Source organism: Triticum urartu, chromosome 5A (genome assembly GCF_056163025.1).
Source record: "Triticum urartu cultivar PI428250 chromosome 5A, HENAU_Tu73, whole genome shotgun sequence".
Taxonomy (NCBI): domain Eukaryota; kingdom Viridiplantae; phylum Streptophyta; class Magnoliopsida; order Poales; family Poaceae; genus Triticum; species Triticum urartu.
Window position 1 is genome coordinate 473,467,865 of NC_141877.1, and position 17,721 is coordinate 473,485,585.

The window sequence follows — 17,721 nt, forward strand, 5'->3', positions numbered from 1 at the left end:
ATTTAGCGTCATATTTTGACTACTCTGATTTTCACTAATAAAGTATAAGTTATACATTGCAAAAATAATATCATTAGAAACTATGTTTAAATACAAATGTAATGATATTTTTTTATGACATGCATTAAAATTTTATTAGTTAAATTTATGGTCTAATTTTGACACAAAATACGAAGGGAGGCCAATAAACCACGACGGAGGTAATACTGTATATAGGAACCAGGTACACTGGAATTGAGCCAATTGCGTACGTACTAACCTATATTAAAGAATTTTATCTTGTTGACGAAGAGGATACGGTCAAAGAAAGCAATGAACGGCCTTGCTCTCTTCCAAAGGTCCCTATTGGTTGCCGCACTGGGATTAGTTAAATGCAAACAGATGGATTGAAAGACCTTGTGAAATATAAAAGCCTTGTTGGTGTGTATGTCATTATTTATTGTAGAACTATTAGATGGGAAAACAAATCAGTATGGACATGGCTTTTGTTTACATGGAAGTTCTCTGGAAACAAACGGAAAACCTTACGAAATTTTCGGGTCTTATTATTCAGACAGATCCTATTTGGCGCTCAAGAGGCAACCACTACTCCACTAGACCATATATAATATCAATGCACGCAACATAGCTTTCTTCTCTCCAGAAACAGATAAGCTTGGAATCAAAGCAGTTAGTCAGAAGCTGTAAGCACACATCTAGACATCTTACTTAGCCAAGAGCAAGAGACGCACCACCATAGCGAATTAAGCTACACAAAGAGTAGTGTGTGATGGAGCATCAAGAATCCATCAACATGACGGCTGCTATGGAGGCTCTCTCCCCCTTGTTGAATAATCCGCGGAGGATCATCATCCAGGCGGAGGCTTTCACATCAGGTGTCATATTGCTGCTGCTTTTGCAGCTCATCCTTGGTTCCTTCAGACGGCAGTCAACCAGCTTCTTGGTCCAAGGTGACCTACACTGTGTCGTTCCCTGCCATCGCCTACACCCTGGGCTTGATGCAGTCCTCTCCGGTGAAGAATGTCATGTACCCCATCTGGGCCCTCTCATTGCTGATGGCTGCTGGGTGCACCAACGCCGTCAAGGTCTACGAGCTCAATGACAACAGGCAATGGAAGCGGATGCTTTTCAATAGTTTCCAGTATTGCGCCTACGCTTCTTTAATCTGCTGGCTCCTTTTGCCTTATAGCATGAGCATCGTGGGATATTACCGCCAATTCTTCCACATGCTCGCGCCGTCGAGCTACTTTGCAGTTCTTAAGTCTCCTTCAAGTGTTGTCAATCTTCTCACTATTTGTTCTATATTAACGGTGCTCATGGGCAGAGAGCTTGCATGTCTGCTGGTTGAGTTCGGCTACTTGAGGGCCAGAGCAGTTGCCAAGTTCATGAAGAACCTGCGTCCTGCAGCAGCAGCTAATGGTGGTGATGGGCTCAATCCTGCCAGGATGAAAGGGTACAATTACCCTGTTCACATTGATGGATTTGGCGGTCATGTCACCATCGACCAGATCTGGGACTGTGAAGGCAGTCTCCTCATGTCAGGTACTGAACACTGCAAAAAGCTCAAGGACTTGTGCCTGGCTTACGCCATGTATCAGCAATTGAAGCAGCGCTACTACGGGATGTCATTCACTGAGGAACACCTTCAGGAAACCTGTGACTTTGTCTTCAAGGGGTTGCAACGGACAGAAGATGACTATGAGAGAGCTTTCCGTATTGTGGAAATGGAGTTGGGGTTCTGCCATGACTACTTCTTTACAAAACATGCTATTATCTTTGAACTGGATGCAACATTCTTCGTTCTCTTCCTCGCGAGGATTTTTCTCATTGCCACATGTGTATCCTTTGTCGTGCACCGTACACTATCCGTCAAGACACACAGCGCTATCATTGAAGTGCACTCCAAAAGGGCTGACCACATCATCACTCTCCTTGTTTTGGCCACATTCCTCCTCATAGAAATTCTTCAAGCAACATTTTATTTGGCCTCGGATTGGTGCAAGGTGTCAGTTACTTGTAGGTATGTCAACAGATCTTGTTATCGCCACAATGCTTTCATTCAGAAGCTTATTGGATATATTGGCAGATTTGCCATTTTCGGGTACTGGAAGAATAAGATTGGCCAGTACTCAATAATTCCGCGTATCACTGCTGCTGATTTGTCTGGGGACAGTCAACCAGTAAACCTGTTGCAAACAGTCAAGCGGGCTATTGCTAGCTCCCTAATATCATGTGAATGTCCACCAACTAATGGAGAAAGGTCATTACATGGGAACCATGTCCTCGGAGAGTTTTTTTGGGCATTGCAGGGTCAATCTCAAACTGAGACCATGTTAATTTGGAGCATCGCCACTGATTACTGCCATATGACTCCCCCTACCGGGGACGGGGAGCACATGAATGGGGCGTCTGAAAATGAACAAGACACAAAGGTGAGGAGGAACGTATCAGTTTGCCTATCAAGATATTGCACGTACTTGATGAACTCTGCCCCAGAACTGCTTCCAAGACACTTTGGAGATACAAAGTCGGCCATGGCTGAAGTAAAAGGTGAAGCATACGAAGCTCTAAGATCCCAGAATGTTTCTTCCAGCCCAGGCTTAACATCCCAGAATGCTAATTCTGAATCGGGCGGTTCGAGCTTAAGACTCCAGAATATTTCATATTTTCAGAGAAATGAGGTTGAACTCCCAACCTTTGTTTCGATCGATGCATCCCGGAAGATTTACCAGGCTATGAATCGTTTACAAGACCAAGAGGAAGACAGAAGCATCTTCATGAGAGGTGTGAAACTTGGCAAGCAGCTAGAGGGCATACTGAGCAGTGCTCTTCGCTGGAAGTTAATCGCGGATTTCTGGGCTGAGAAGATCCTCTACATCGCACCATCAGACAATGTAAAAGGACACATGGAACTTCTCGCAAAGGGAGGAGAGTTTCTCACCCACATCTGGGTCCTCCTTACTCATGCTGGCATCCTCAAGATTAACAGGGAGGAAGGTAACAACACCACGCCCAGGCGCCAACCATCCCAAGGAGATGTCTAGTAATTTCAGTTCTAGATGCTTGCTTTCATGTACCTCTATCGTGCTTGCCGCCTGCATGTTCTACTCTTGAAAAGCTTTCTTATTTCTGCTGCACTGTATCATGTGTAATACTATATCCCAGTGATGCTCAATCGTCATCTGCACTATTATTGTTGTATCACTTCCAAAATTGTCATATGCAAAAACCGTCATGTAATTGTCTGTGGAATTTGTGTTATTCTGCTAGATGGTGCGCGTCATCTGCACTATTGTTGTTGTATCTTTTCAGAGTTGTCATGTGCAAAAATAGTGATGTTTTATTGGTTTATGTGGAAGTTGTGTTATTCTGCTAGCCTGGGGCCTGGGATAGCACCGTGTGTCGAGATACTCTATGAATCCACTAACCTTTATGCATCCCTGCATCCTCTCATCACCAGCCGCTCGATCTAAATCCCGTGCCTGTCGTGGGTCGACCCTCTTTTTGCAGAAAACCGCCCGCAGCCAGCCAAGTCAGCCGTGTGAATATTACGAAAACATCCCTCCTCCGAAGCCGAGGGCAACTCCCCAATTCCCGATCTCGCTAAATCTCTTCCTCCCTCCTATCGCCAATGCCAGCGGCAGCCATGACGGGGACGACAGCCGGCGACGCATACCAGTGATCATTGATAGGCCGTGTGGGTGGCCGTCTCAATGGTAATCTGCAACGGCAGCCTGGGACGGAGATCCATATCGGTGGTCGTCGCATTAGCAGACCGCGACGGAGCATACGACGAGGAGCATGCGATGGAGCATGCGGGGAGGAGCCTGATATGGAGATCCGTGTAGGCGGCGGTTGCATCCCGACGGCTGCGACATCTGATGGAGACATCAAGAGGCAATAGGCACCACAGTACGATTCGGCGGCGACCACGACACCGGTAGATGACTACTACTGTGGCCACGTAGCTAATACCTTTTAGATGAACTCCCCTTGCGAATTGAAATAGCAATGGATCTTTCTTGATGTGCCAATTGAGGTTCAGGACTGGAGTAATATGTGTTGCTGAATGCAAAATTCAGAAAACGTGAATATCAGTTATGTGAGTTTGTTTTTCAGCAAGTTGGGAGAGAGAGCAACAGGGCAGCACATGCGTTGGCTGCCTGGGCTGTAACTCACAGGGAAAATGGAACTTGGCTAGTCCTCTACTCCAAGTTCATTGATCATGTGACTGAAAATGACAATGTAAACTCCTTTGCTATGATTGAATGGTAGCTCTCAGTTTCCTCGCAAGAAAATAGTGTTTTACTGCAATTTGTAAATTTGTAAGCTGAGTTTGATGTGATTGTTGAGGTTGTTGTGATTTGTAAGCTGAGTTTGATGTAACTGTGAATGCAATTTATAAGCTGACCTATTTCTTGGGTATACAACTGTCGTATGTTGCGAACACGCTTTTACACCTGGACCTGGTATACATGCTAATTCTTTGTCCTCCGTTCATTTGAGTTTGCAAGCTACAGCCCGATTCTCTAGTTGCACATGTACAACACGCACACAAATACTCCAGTACACGCACACAAATTCTCTTGGGTACAGTATTACTTATTTTTACGTGCTAACTGAAGCTCCATGTGTTGTTCTGAAGTACAGTTCATGTTCAGTAGTGGTGGGGCTTTGGACAGCCATGGCTGGGCATGTGAGATGAGTTTGCTGGTAGGTATATGCGGAGGCAAACGCAGGGTCGCCTCCTGATTTATGGCGGAAGGAGGGTGGCCAGGTTCCTCGATTGCTGTGGAAGCAAATTCACCCGTCCCAACTCCCAAGCAGCAGTAGCACCGTGCTGATCGGTTCCGGTGTATCACGCGAGAAGGATTCATGTGATATTACTCGCCGGCTGATCGGTTGCCCCACACGGCCTATCACTAATCGCTGGTATTCGTCGCCGGCTGTCGTCCCTGTCGTGGCTGCAGCTGGGATTGGCGATAGGAGGGAGGGAGAGATTTAGCGAGATCCGGAATTGGGGAGTTGCCCTCGGCTTGGGAGGAGGGATGTTTTTGTAATATGCACACGGCTGACTTAGCCAGGTTGCGGGTGGTTTTCTGCAAAAAGAGGGTTGACGCACGTCAGACACGGGATTTAGATTGAGCGGTTGGTGATAAGACGATGCAGGGATTCACAAAGGTTAATGGATTCATAGGATACGACGCCAACCAAGAATGCTCATGCTAATGTCATGGTGGAAGATTTTATGAAATGCTTCTTGAGACTGAAATGTACTGTTACTAAGGATCATGGTCAGTTGCTCTGAAGGCAGGACATGAACCAAAATATATCTTTCCACCGCCAAGAGAGCTTTATGGGCTTCCATCATCATACCCCTACTCATCGGGAGACATTTACCGTTATTGTTGTAGGAACACAAAATCTCACCATTGTAACAGGTGCTCAGTTTAAGGCGCTTAAGCAGCTTTGAATTCTGAAGAATATGGCATGTCAGCTCAACCATGCTCTTCGCAGAACAAAAACCAATGATCTGCACATCCTTGATGTTCCTATGCATGTGTCCTGGCATCTGCCTTAGATCATGAAAAGAATCTCCTAAAACTGATTCTTGCTCCATGCAATCCGGCTCTGCCTGCATTGGATATAGATGTCAATGTCAATAATAACGGTGAAACGACAAAACATATACTTTGAACTAATGCGTGGTCCCACCAGAGATATAGTGCTATTCTGAGCTAGAGCGTAAAATAGTTATTCTACAACCTAGTGAAACTGTGCACAAATGTAGTAGAACAGTGTAGTACTACATATTGTACTCCCTCGCTCCCTCCCTCTATAGACAATATGGCAAGATGAACATGACTTACAGACAATATGAAAGTCTCCAAGGAAGGACAAGCATCAAGAAAAGAAACCAGAGAGAAATAATCATAGTCTGGGGTAAATGTCCCAATACACAGATGCTGGAGGTGGAGGAATTTGCCAGGTACCACCAGTATATCCCTCTGCACAAAAATGCTTCAGATTAAAATCCCAGGAAAAATGCAGGTTGCAATTGTTTGTTGCACGATGTTGGTATCTAATTGTCTGAAGTACTATAAGAATATTACCACATAAGACGAATGTATGTTAAGAGCTTCAAGATTTGGCACCATGCATGGAAGTTTGGCACCAGCATAATGAATAACGTCCCACCCTGAAGCATCAATGTCAAGGTTTTGCAATGAAACACCAAGTGATAGTCGTACCAGGGCACCACCATATTCAAAACTGTAGAGATAAGGGGCCTTATTCTTTATCACTTCCAGATTTAAGCAGTCGTGGACAACCAGGTGGCTAAGCCGCTGCAGCAGGCTAGGTATCTCCAGGAAAATCAACTCATCGCAATACGCTAGTGTCAATTTCTCCAAAGCAACTGAACTGGAAAGAAGGCACATTAACTCATCCCCTGTAATATGCACATCATACAGTTCCAAACTAGTCAGGCTTCTTAAGCAGCCAACTCCAGCTGTGGGACGGAAGGCACATTCACCGAGATGAAGGTGCCGAATCGACTTGCCACTCCCATCAAGTAGAAGTGTGCATGGGAAGTTGTACACGTCCGCATGAGATGAATGAAGCTGCAGATAAAGTTCTTCAATCCCTGGTCTAACGGCAATACCAAGCCAACGATTGAGATCATCACATGAGGTGCTGAAAAAGGGAAATTCACGTATTTCAAGTTTGAGTGCCTTCACGCCAACGCCTGAGTGGTTTTTCAGAATGTGGTCGGTTCTCTTTGCAAGATCAAGCGCTATTTTAGATGATATCCCGCCGACCCCGCCTTTCAAACCCAGTGTTTCCCTAGTTAAGCTGAGATTGGGAAGACATCTCCAAGAACGTCGAAACGAATGAGACACGCAGGCAACGCGTGCAGCATCTCGTAGAGGAAGAAGAGAATGTATATGATGCCATACGGCCTGCATGGACGAGCATTGGGGAAAAAAATTCAGCATAGGAACTGTAAAGGCAGACGATTGCTTTCAATTTGGGAAGGGAAAGTAGAACCATATGAAGTAACACTGACAATATGGTAGTTATATATGAACATTGAAATGTCCACACTCCACAAGATCATGTAAAAGAATCCAACAGCTTTAGCAGTTACAGTGAAAGTACATGACATATGGACATATGGTAACTAAGATGGCAGGATAACAGATTGGACAGAGCAGATCATATGGCACTCTATACAACTACTATAAGAATATATCCATTTCAATTCTACAACTTCTTGCTGATCTAGGAAGCACTATAATGAAATGAATATTTGTTTCAAGCCTATAACTTTTTAACGGAACTCAGAAGCACTATAATGAAATGAAGGCATGTCAATTATGTGACCTTTTTACTGGAATTAGGAAGCACTATAATGTAATCAAGGCCCGTCTGAACTATGAAGACAAGAAAAGCATTCAGAGGTAGTTGAACAACATACATACGATACATATTTTTTCTTGTGGAAACTAAGAGCCTATTCGATGTTTCCATGTCAAATTTGGGGCAAGCCAAAATAATAGTCCCACTTGGGCTGACTTTGAAATTTGCCAAATGCCCATGCTTTTACACTCACATATGGCAGGCCGCAAATTTTGCCCCCATATGGCTTGCCAATTTTGGGCATTACAACACTAAGAAAGACACAGGATATTGACCACAATCACAGGGGAAGAAGTACAAGCAACTACTAAGGGGATAGCAATATGAATTTAGGAAGTCTACTCTTACTCAAGTGATATTTTTACTTAGGCATTGATTCACAAATTTCTGCATGTAAGTTACTAATTCTTGGCAATTAACGGCGAACCTCTGGAAGGCTTGGTCCTGAGTATCTCAACTTTTTATGACTCCGGGAATTGTCATCATGTGAGTCCTTCCTTTTAGCAACTGAAGTCACCGATCCATCTGCAGCACATGATGCATTGGTTAGAATAACAGAGATACTGATGGAAGAGAACAACAGGCACAGGTACAAACACAGGGACAAGCCCTATTTCTCTCCATTATCCAACTTCTCCCCAAGACCCACCAACTTAAGAAGAACCAAAATTGTTTCGGTGTAAGAATAAGAATTCAGTTAACTATTAGTACATTTGCAAAAGGTTGCACTTGCAGTGCCCCCCCTAAGTCTCTTGAATCTCCGTTACCCCTGCCCTTTCACGAAGCATGTCATGTTCAATTCGTCCCTTGACAGACACACATAATTCTTTTTTTCTTCCGGAAAAATAAACTGTAAACAGCAGACACAATAAAAAGTGCTCCCTTCGATCCATACCAATTGCCGCTGATTTAGTACATTAATTGTTGCATGTACTATTGTACTAAATCAGCGACAGTTAATATGGATTGCAGGGAGTACTTCTTTTTTCCTTCAACCAAAAAACATGTAACCGTCGAACAGGTTACAGATTATCATCTTAGAAAAAGGCAGAAGGAACAGGTGGCTTACTGCGGCCTTGAGTTGGCCGGCGACGCCGACCCCGCTGCATAGGCATGAGCCGATTGAATGCCAACAGCCCCATGATGCGACGACGCCAGATCAGGCGGAGCGATTCTCTCTCTCTCTCTCTCTCTCTCTCTCTCTAAGTGCGGGCGGCACGGCGAGCTTAATACGTACTCCGTATTCCAGCTTGAACTGAATCCAAGAATAGAATCCGAGGCGGGAGGGGAATCGCGTCGGCGCCGCCGCGGAGGGGCAGAGTGGCAGACTAACCAAACACGACACGGGAGGAAGCGGGACTGACAAACAGCGGGACTTGACAAATCCAGCCTAGCGCGTCCGCGGGGCATTGACCGAACACCTCTTAAATATTACGTCGCACATCCACATACTATAAATTCTCATTTTTAAATCCATGTATACCGAACATACGGTACACACTATTCGAACGCCCAAATTTAAAATAAAACAAAGCAAATCATAGTTTAACCAATCAAAATGAAATTAATGTTCGAGCGTGACGGATGGCCTCGGATCACTAGCTGGGCGCCTGCTCCGAACGGAATGCGTCCTGCTCCAGGCGAAATGTGTCCTTCTCGTTCTGCTCCGCCTGCATTCGGGCTGCCTGCTCCAACTGCATCCGGGCTGCCTCCTCTGCCTGGATCCGAGCCGTAGCCGCCTCGTAGTCCCTCCGGTCGTTGATCTCCTTCTTGTTGTCCTTAAGCCACTTCTTCGCATGCTCATCCAAGACGGTCTCGTCCGTCAACATGATCTTCGCATCTTTCGCGTCCCGTATGAATCGCAACCTCTCCTTCTCAAGCTCTATGTCGCCAAATATCTTGGCCTTCTCGATCTCCCATTTGATCGCCGCTTCACTACTGGAATCATGATTTTTGCCGTCAGCCAGCTCCAGTTGACGGCAAAGAAGCTCTTTGCCACCATGTTAAAGAAAACTGACGACAAAGAAGAAGCGGACGGCAAAGAACATGTTTGCATCCAGCCAGCTCTTTGTTGTCAGCTAGCGGCAAAGAGGGAAGGGGGGTGGCCCACTAGCGAGAACCATACAACGGCCACTTTCTTTGCCATCCGCTAGCAAACGACAAATAAAGTGGCCAACCTAACGTCCGTTAGCTAGGCTCTTTGCCGTCTGCTAGCTGTGACCTAACTAAAAAGCGGCCGGCGCCCCGCCCCACCCCTCTTTCTGTCCGCTCTCTCTCTCCCCTGCCCGAGCCGCCGCCGTCGCCCCCCACCCCCACCGCCGCCCCTAACCCGCGCCGCCACCCCCCTCCCGCGCCACCCCCGTCGCCGGCCGCCCCGCCCCCGTGCCCGAGCCACCGCTGCCCTGCGCCACCCCCGTCGCCGGCCGGCCGTGCCGCGCCGCCCCCGTCCCGAGTCGCCGGCCGCCCCGCACCGCCACGCCCCCGTCCCGAGCCGCCGCCGCCCGGCCGCACCGCACCGCCCGGCCCCGCCCCACCCCTCGTCGTGGTGATTTTTTCTGTTATTTTTAGATTTAGTTTATGTTTGTTTAGTTTAGTTTAGGTTAGTTTAATTTAGGTTAGGTTAGGTTAGTTTAGGTTAATTTAGTTTATTTTAGGTTACATTTAGTTTATAGTTTTGTTTAAGTTTTTCTTCTTCTGTTTTTTAAGAATAAACAAGAAAGATGAAAAAAGAAGTAAAAGAAGAAGTGGAAGAAAAAGAAGAAGAGGAAGAAGAATAAGAAAAAAAGAACAATAAGTAGTAGTAGAAGAAGAAGAAGATGAAAACAAGAAGTAGAAGATGAAAAAAGAAGTAGGAAAAGGGGGCGCCCGAGATCGAGCGGGTTAGGGGGTTCCTCGGTGTCGATGGAACCCTAAATAGAAAGTATCATCGGTGCGAGATACATGTGATCGTCGGTGTCGAACACTACATCCACGTCCCACAAGTGACGCCGGCGTCCGGCGTCCCACAACAACAATTCTCCGCGTTGATGGCGGTCGAACATCATTGCGAATTTTGTCTTGCAGCCTCTGCGATAACGATTAGAAGTCAAGTGTTGAAACTTGAAACACCCAAACTGACTCAAGTCGGTTTGGTTGTTTGAACTTTCAAAACTTGGCTTTAATCCTCATCGCAAAGGCTGCCAGACAAATTTGCCAAGGTGTTCGACCATCATCGGCCACCAGAGCTATTGTTGCGGGACGCCGGGCGCCGACTTCACTTGTGGGATGTGGATCTAGTGTTCAACGTCGAGCGCCACATGTATCTCGCACCAATGATACTTGCTATTTAGGATTCCATCTACGTCGAGGAACCCCCTAACCCGCTCGTCCTGTTGTAAATATTTAGTTAGATTGACAGGAAAAACAAAATTGCTATGTTACTCATCTTCCGATTTAAATGTGCAGTTTTTTCGTCGCTGCGAGGGTCTAGTGTTCGACGAGCTCCGCCCCTGCGTTCGTGGGTGAGCACAAATGACATCTCCTCCTCCCCCTTCATTTTCTATGTTCCGGTCTTCGTGCCGATGAAACTTGCTAGCTATAGGTGTCTTCAATCATCAGTATGCGTGACCACTATGCGTCTCCCATTCGAAAGGGTTACATCTATAAATATGCATGCATTTGCATATTTATAACTGTGATTCTTTCGAATTGTCCAACATTATTCATGGACAGCCCGAGTATGTGTAGATTGGGTTCGTTTTTCCATATGCTCTGCTCCAGATTCGATGCAGAATTTCGTCAGTGCCTCCCTGTTTTTCTCTAGGTACACATCCTCTTTTCTTATTACCGAGACATGTACCAGGAGAACAGCGGGGAGGTGCTGCCGAAATTTTGCGTCGGATCCGGAGCAGAGCATGAGAAAACGAACTCAATCTACACATACTCGGGTGGGATTAGGACCTATCTTTACCTATTAGCATCTAGGTTGCATGGACGTAATAAAAGGGACAAACTCCATTAACTGATGAATATCTACATGTTGATATATATATATATATATATATATTTCTTATGTGTACAATAGCTAGGCAAGATGACTAATCGTGTGTGGATGTACACGGTCACACTAGTCAGGAAGACATGACCATCGAATGGTTAACAAAAACCAAGGGGTTTCTGAGAGCCGCATTTGCAAATGGCCAGAGGACAACATGGTGCCCCTGTGCCGGGTGCAACAATTGGCACAAGAGGACATAGGATGAAATGGGCAAACACCTGCAGAAGAGGGGTTTTATGGCAGATTATACGGTGTGGACATTTCATGGGGAGTCTGCCCAACGTGCCAGAGCTGAGGTGCTTCGTCGTTGCACCGACGAGCATGGTACCAGGATGCAAGACATGGTGCAAGACTTTGATGATGCTCGGGACTCGGACGATGAGATGGAGGAATCTGCAAAGGCGTTCAATGAAATGTTGGAGTCTTCAAAATGTCCTCTCCACGAGCACACTGAGCTTTATCAGCTGGATGCCATCTCACAAAAAATGGCTCTGAAGGCTCAATTCAACTTGGGCAGAGAATGCTACGACGCAATGATGACAATATTTGGACGTTTTCTACCCAAAGGCCATGTACTACCTGCAAACCTGTACCAGTCAGACAAAATCCTCCGCGCTCTTAAGATGCCCTATAAGAAGATACATGCCTGTGAGAAAGGATGTGCCTTATTTAGGCTTCAGTATGCAGACTTGAACTATTGTCCCATTTGCAATTCATCTAGGTATGTTGTGGTAGACAACGGTATGGGTGAGAAGACGCAGACCAAAAAACGTTTCAAGAACCGCTCTACTTCACCCCAGAACATTGAAGTAGACAGCGACAGTGAACCCGACTTCACCCCTAAGCCGGAACAAGAAGAACCTTAACTAGAAGAGGTTACTACTGCGGATGACCTGTCAATGCTTGACCGATTACGTAAAGGTGGCCTTCCACATGATGATGCATTTATTAATGATGATGATGAGCACGTCATTATCCGATAGTGATGATGATGATGCATTTATTGATCCCAAAGCATTTATTGAACGCGACGATCCAGATTATTATTAGGTATTTAATTTTTTATGTTGTACTTGATTTGTATAGTTACTTGTATGATTGTATGATTTATATAGTTACTTGTGTAATTTTCTTACTTTGTATGATTGTTTCTTATACATAGTGCCATGGTCTTGATGTCCGTCCCCATCGGCCCTCGCCCGCTTTATGATTCGGATGTGGTAAATTCTCTTTCATAACTATTTGTTGCATTTCGCATTTATGACAATTATGGTCATCAAGTTGACATAGAGATATTTTAATCTAGGAGGTATGTGAACCGAAATTTGAAACCGACCCTCTTGTCGAGAAGTTAAATTTAGTTGAAAAAGAAAATGTGTATTTGAAAGAAAAAAATTAAAAGAATTGAAGAAGAGAAGATGACATTAGAGTTGTATGTTGCCGATGCCGTCGATGATCACAAGATGAAGATGAACGCAATCCGCTTGAAGATGGATGCAATGCGCCTGAAGCTTAAGAAGATTAGAAAATATGCCATTGATAATGAGTCTTGGTATCATTATGTCGTTGGATCAATTGCTACCTTAGTTGCGATCTTCATCAAATTTGTTGTGATGAGGGTAAGTTTTCTCTAGTGTTTTGCTTTACAAATGGATACTTAGCTTATTTTCCTCCTAAATGGTATAATTACCTAAGTTAGATAAAAAATGAGCTATACTTAGCTTCTTCAATTCATTTATGACATACTTAGCATACTTAGGTCAAAAATGGCATGATAATCTTTGTTACCTCCAAAATGATATAGACTTAGCTTATTTTCCTCAAAAATGACATAATAACCTTACTAAGCTCCAAAATGACCTTTTTACCTAGCTTAGCTCTAAAATGACCTACGCTTAGCATTTTTACCTAGCTTAGCAATAAAATGGCATTCTTCTTCTTCTTCTTTCCCAATTTGCAGATTTGCTTTAGAGGAGGAAGCTTGCGTTGATGCAGTCTACTCTTCTCTTTATGCGTCCTTCTTGTTTTGATTTTGTAGGATGAACAATGTGAAACTTGCTACCTATATATGTATGTATGGATGAAACCATTGTATTCTTGTTGTTGGATATGTTGGCTAGCTATATATGTTGCATATGGACTTTTGATTTGCTATGTATATGTGTTGGATGATCCATATGGCAGGGATATGATTTGGTATGTATATGTGTTGGTATGCTTGTCAAAAGTATTTTCATATGTGTGTGTGTATCTGTGAAAGTGAATGAATTTAAGAAAAAACAGGGGCTATACAGGCTCTTTGCCATCAGCCATCAGACGGCAAATATGCCACGTGTCAGCTACCTGTGCAACCTGGGGTAATAGGCTGGCTAGCTATTTGGATGCTTTGTCGTCTGCTGGCAGATGGCAAAGACCATTGCATCTTTGCCGTCAGCCAGCAGACGTCAAAGAAATCAAATAGGCCAGTCCCCCCGGTGCTGCCACGTGGACCGCTATGTCGTCTGCTAGTAGGTGGCAAATATGCAAAGGTCTTTGCCGTCTGCCAGCCGACGACAAATCATGCACTCCAGGATAGCAATGTTCAGGCATTCACTCTGTCGCCATAAAGATCATTAATAGCAGGCGTTACCAGTAACATTCCAGTCTTAACTCACATTGAACCATGTGCAACTGAGGGCTGCGAGGGGCCTTGCGCACTCTATATAAGCCACCCCTAAAGGAAATATGCCCTAGAGGCAATAATAAAGTTGTTAGTTATATTTCCTTATATCATGATAAATGTTTATTATTCATGCTAGAATTGTATTAACCGGAAACTTGATACATGTGTGGATACACAGACAAAACTCAGTGTCCCTAGTAAGCCTCTACTACACTAGCTCGTTAATCAAAGATGGTTAAGTTTCCTACCATAGACATATGTTGTCATTTGATGAACGGGGTCACATCATTAGGAGAATGATGTGATGGACAAGACCCATCCGTTAGCTTAGCATAATGATCATTAAGTTTTATTGCTATTGCTTTCTTCATGTCAAATACATATTCCTTCGACTATGATATTATGCAACTCCCAGATACCGGAGGAATGCCTTGTGTGCTATCAAATGTCACAACGTAATTGGGTGATCATAACAATGCTCTACAGGTATCCCCGAAGGTGTTTGTTGGGTTGGCAGAGATCGAGATTAGGATTTTTCACTCCGAGTATCGGAGAGGTATCTCTGCGCCCTCTCGGTAATGCACGTCATGATAAGCAGTGCCGTAGCCAGGATATAGCTACGCCCCGGGTCAGCTTCATTGGAATAGTAATACTGTAGCTATAGTACCGCACTGTAGCTAACAATATACAAAGCGTTTTACTTCCACGCCCCAGGCCATGGCCAGGGCAGCCCGGGGCCTGGCTACGCCCCTGATGATAAGCCTTGCAAGCAATGTGACTAATGAGTTAGTTGCAGGATGATGCATTACAGAATGAGTAAAGAGACTTTCCGGTAACGATATTGAACTAGGTATGGAGATACTGACGATCTAATCTCGGGCAAGTAACATACTGATGACAAAGGGAATAACGTATGTTGTTATTGCGGTTTGACCGATAAAGATCTTCGTAGAATATGTAGGAACCAATATGAGGATCCAGGTTCCGCTATTGGTTATTGACTGGAGATGTATCTCGGTCATGTCTACATTGTCCTTGAACCTGTAGGGTCTGCACGCTTAACGTTCGATGACGATTTGTATTATGAGTTATGTGTTTTGGGGACCGAAGTTTGTTCGGAGTCCTGGATGAGATCACATACATGACAAGGAGTCTCGAAATGATCGAGAGGTAAAGATTGATATATTGGACGATAGTATTCGGACACCAGAATGGTTTCAGAATGGTTCGGGTATTTTTCGGAGTACCGGGAGGTTACCGGAACCCCCCCAGGGGAAGTATTGGGCCTACTGTTGGAAATATGCCCTAGAGGCAATAATAAAAGCATTATTATTATATTTCCTTGTTCATGATAATTGTCTTTATTCATGCTATAATTGTGTTATCCGGAAATCGTAATACATGTGTGAATAACAGACACCAACATGTCCCTAGTAAGCCTCTAGTTGACTAGCTCGTTGATCAACAGATAGTCATGGTTTCCTGACTATGGACATTGGATGTCATTGATAACGAGATCACATCATTAGGAGAATGATGTGATGGACAAGACCCAATCCTAAACATAGCATAAGATCGTATAGTTCGTTTGCTAGAGTTTTCCAATGTCAAGTATCCTTTCCTTAGACCATGAGATCGTGTAACTCCCGGATACCGTAGGAGTGCTTTGGGTGTATCAAACGTCACAACGTAACTGGGTGACTATAAAGGTATGCTGCGGGTATCTCCGAAAGTGTCTGTTGGGTTGACACGGATCAAGACTGGGATTTGTCACTCCGTATGACGGAGAGGTATCACTGGGCCCACTCGGTAATGCATCATCATAATGAGCTCAAAGTGACCAAGTGTCTGGTCACGGGATCATGCATTACGGTACGAGTAAAGTGACTTGCCGGTAACGAGATTGAACGAGGTATGGGGATACCGACGATCGAATCTCGGGCAAGTAACATATCGATTGACAAAGGGAATTGCATACGGGGTTGCTTGAATCCTCGACATCGTGGTTCAACCGATGAGATCATCGTGGAATATGTGGGAGCCAACATGGGTATCCAGATCTCGCTGTTGGTTATTGACCGGAGAGTCGTCTCGGTCATGTCTACATATCTCCCGAACCCGTAGGGTCTACACACTTAAGGTTCGGTGACGCTAGGGTTGTAGGGATATGTATATGCAGTAACCGGAATGTTGTTCGGAGTCCCGGATGAGATCCTGGACGTCACGAGGAGTTCCGGAATGGTCCGGAGGTAAAGAATTATATATAGGAAGTGCTATTTCGGCCATCGGGACAAGTTTCAGGGTTATCGGTATTGTACCGGGACCACCGGAAGGGTCCCGGGGGTCCACCGGGTGGGGCCACCTGCCCCGAGGGGCCACATGGGCTGTAGGGGGTGCGCCTTGGCCTACATGGGCCAAGGGCACCAGCCCCAAGAGGCCCATGCGCCTAGGGTTCACAAAAGGGAAGAGTCCCACTAGTGGAAGGCACCTCCTAGGTGCCTTGGGGGGGAGGGAAACCTCCCTTGGCCGCCGCCCCCCTAGGAGATTGGATCTCCTAGGGCCGGCGCCCCCCCTTGGCCCTCCTATATATTGTGGGGGAAGGAGGGCTTTTCATCCACGCCTTTGGTTGCCTCCTTCTCCCTCTCCAACACCTCCTCCTCCTCCATAGTGCTTGGCGAAGCCCTGAAGGAGTACTGCAGCTCCACCATCACCACGCCGTCGTGTTGCTGCTGGAGCCATCTTCCTCAACCTCTCCTTCCCCCTTGCTGGATCAAGAAGAAGGAGACGCCGCTGCTCCGTACGTGTGTTGAACGCGGAGGTGCCGTCCGTTCGGTGCTAGGATCTTCGGTGATTCGAATCACGTCGAGTACGACTCCCTCATCCCCGTTCTTTGAACGCTTCTGCTCGCGATCTACAAGGTACGTAGATGCATCCAATCACTCGTTGCTAGATGAACTCATAGATGGATCTTGGTGAAACCGTAGGAAAATTTTTGTTTTCTGCAACGTTCCCCAACAGTGGCATCATGAGCTAGGTCTATGCGTAGTTCTTCTTGCGCGAGTAGAACACAATTTGTTGTGGGCGTAGATGTTGTCAAATTTCTTGCCGCTACTAGTCTTATCTTGCTTCAACGGTATTGTGGGATGAAGCGGCCCGGACCAACCTTACACGTACGCTTACGTGAGACCGGTTCCACCGACTAACATGCACAAGTTGCATAAGGTGGCTGGCGGGTGTCTGTCTCTCCTACTTTAGTTGGAGCGGATTCAATGAAAAGGGTCCTTATGAAGGGTAAATAGAAGTTGACAAATCACGTTGTGGCTTTCACGTAGGTAAGAAAACGTTCTTGCTAGAACCCTCTTCAGCCACGTAAAAAACTTGCAACAACAATTAGAGGACGTCTAACTTGTTTTTGCAGCAAGTGCTTTGTGATATGATATGGCCAAAGTTGTGATGAATGATGAATGATCTATATGTGATGTATGAGATGTTCATGCTATTGTAATAGGAATCACGACTTACATGTCGATGAGTATGACAACCGGCAGGAGCCATAGGAGTTGTCTTTGTTTTTGTATGACCTGCGCGTCATTGAGAAACG

General features: G+C 45.4%; 1 protein-coding gene and 1 pseudogene across 2 annotated transcripts; one reads left to right on the top strand and one right to left on the bottom strand.

Annotated features, from left to right (window-relative positions):
- The first annotated feature begins 386 nt into the window (after positions 1–386).
- On the top strand, positions 387–3,475 carry LOC125556293 (uncharacterized; annotated as a pseudogene).
- A 1,158-nt stretch (positions 3,476–4,633) lies between these two features.
- On the bottom strand, positions 4,634–8,821 carry LOC125556294 (F-box/FBD/LRR-repeat protein At3g26920). Of its 2 annotated transcripts, XM_087521266.1 has the most exons (6): positions 8,492–8,821; positions 7,850–7,947; positions 6,114–6,962; positions 5,871–6,008; positions 5,431–5,635; positions 4,634–5,099 (listed from the first exon to the last, which is right to left on the bottom strand). In XM_087521266.1, the coding sequence occupies exons 1-6, from the start codon at positions 8,562–8,564 to the stop codon at positions 5,077–5,079; spliced, it is 1,386 nt and encodes a 461-aa protein (XP_087377392.1). In that variant the 5' UTR covers positions 8,565–8,821; the 3' UTR covers positions 4,634–5,076. The 2 variants fall into 2 exon arrangements, with proteins under 2 accessions (XP_087377392.1, XP_048575016.2); XM_048719059.2 differs by lacking the exon at positions 4,634–5,099 and having other exon boundaries at positions 5,173–5,635.
- Positions 8,822–17,721: the final 8,900 nt, after the last annotated feature.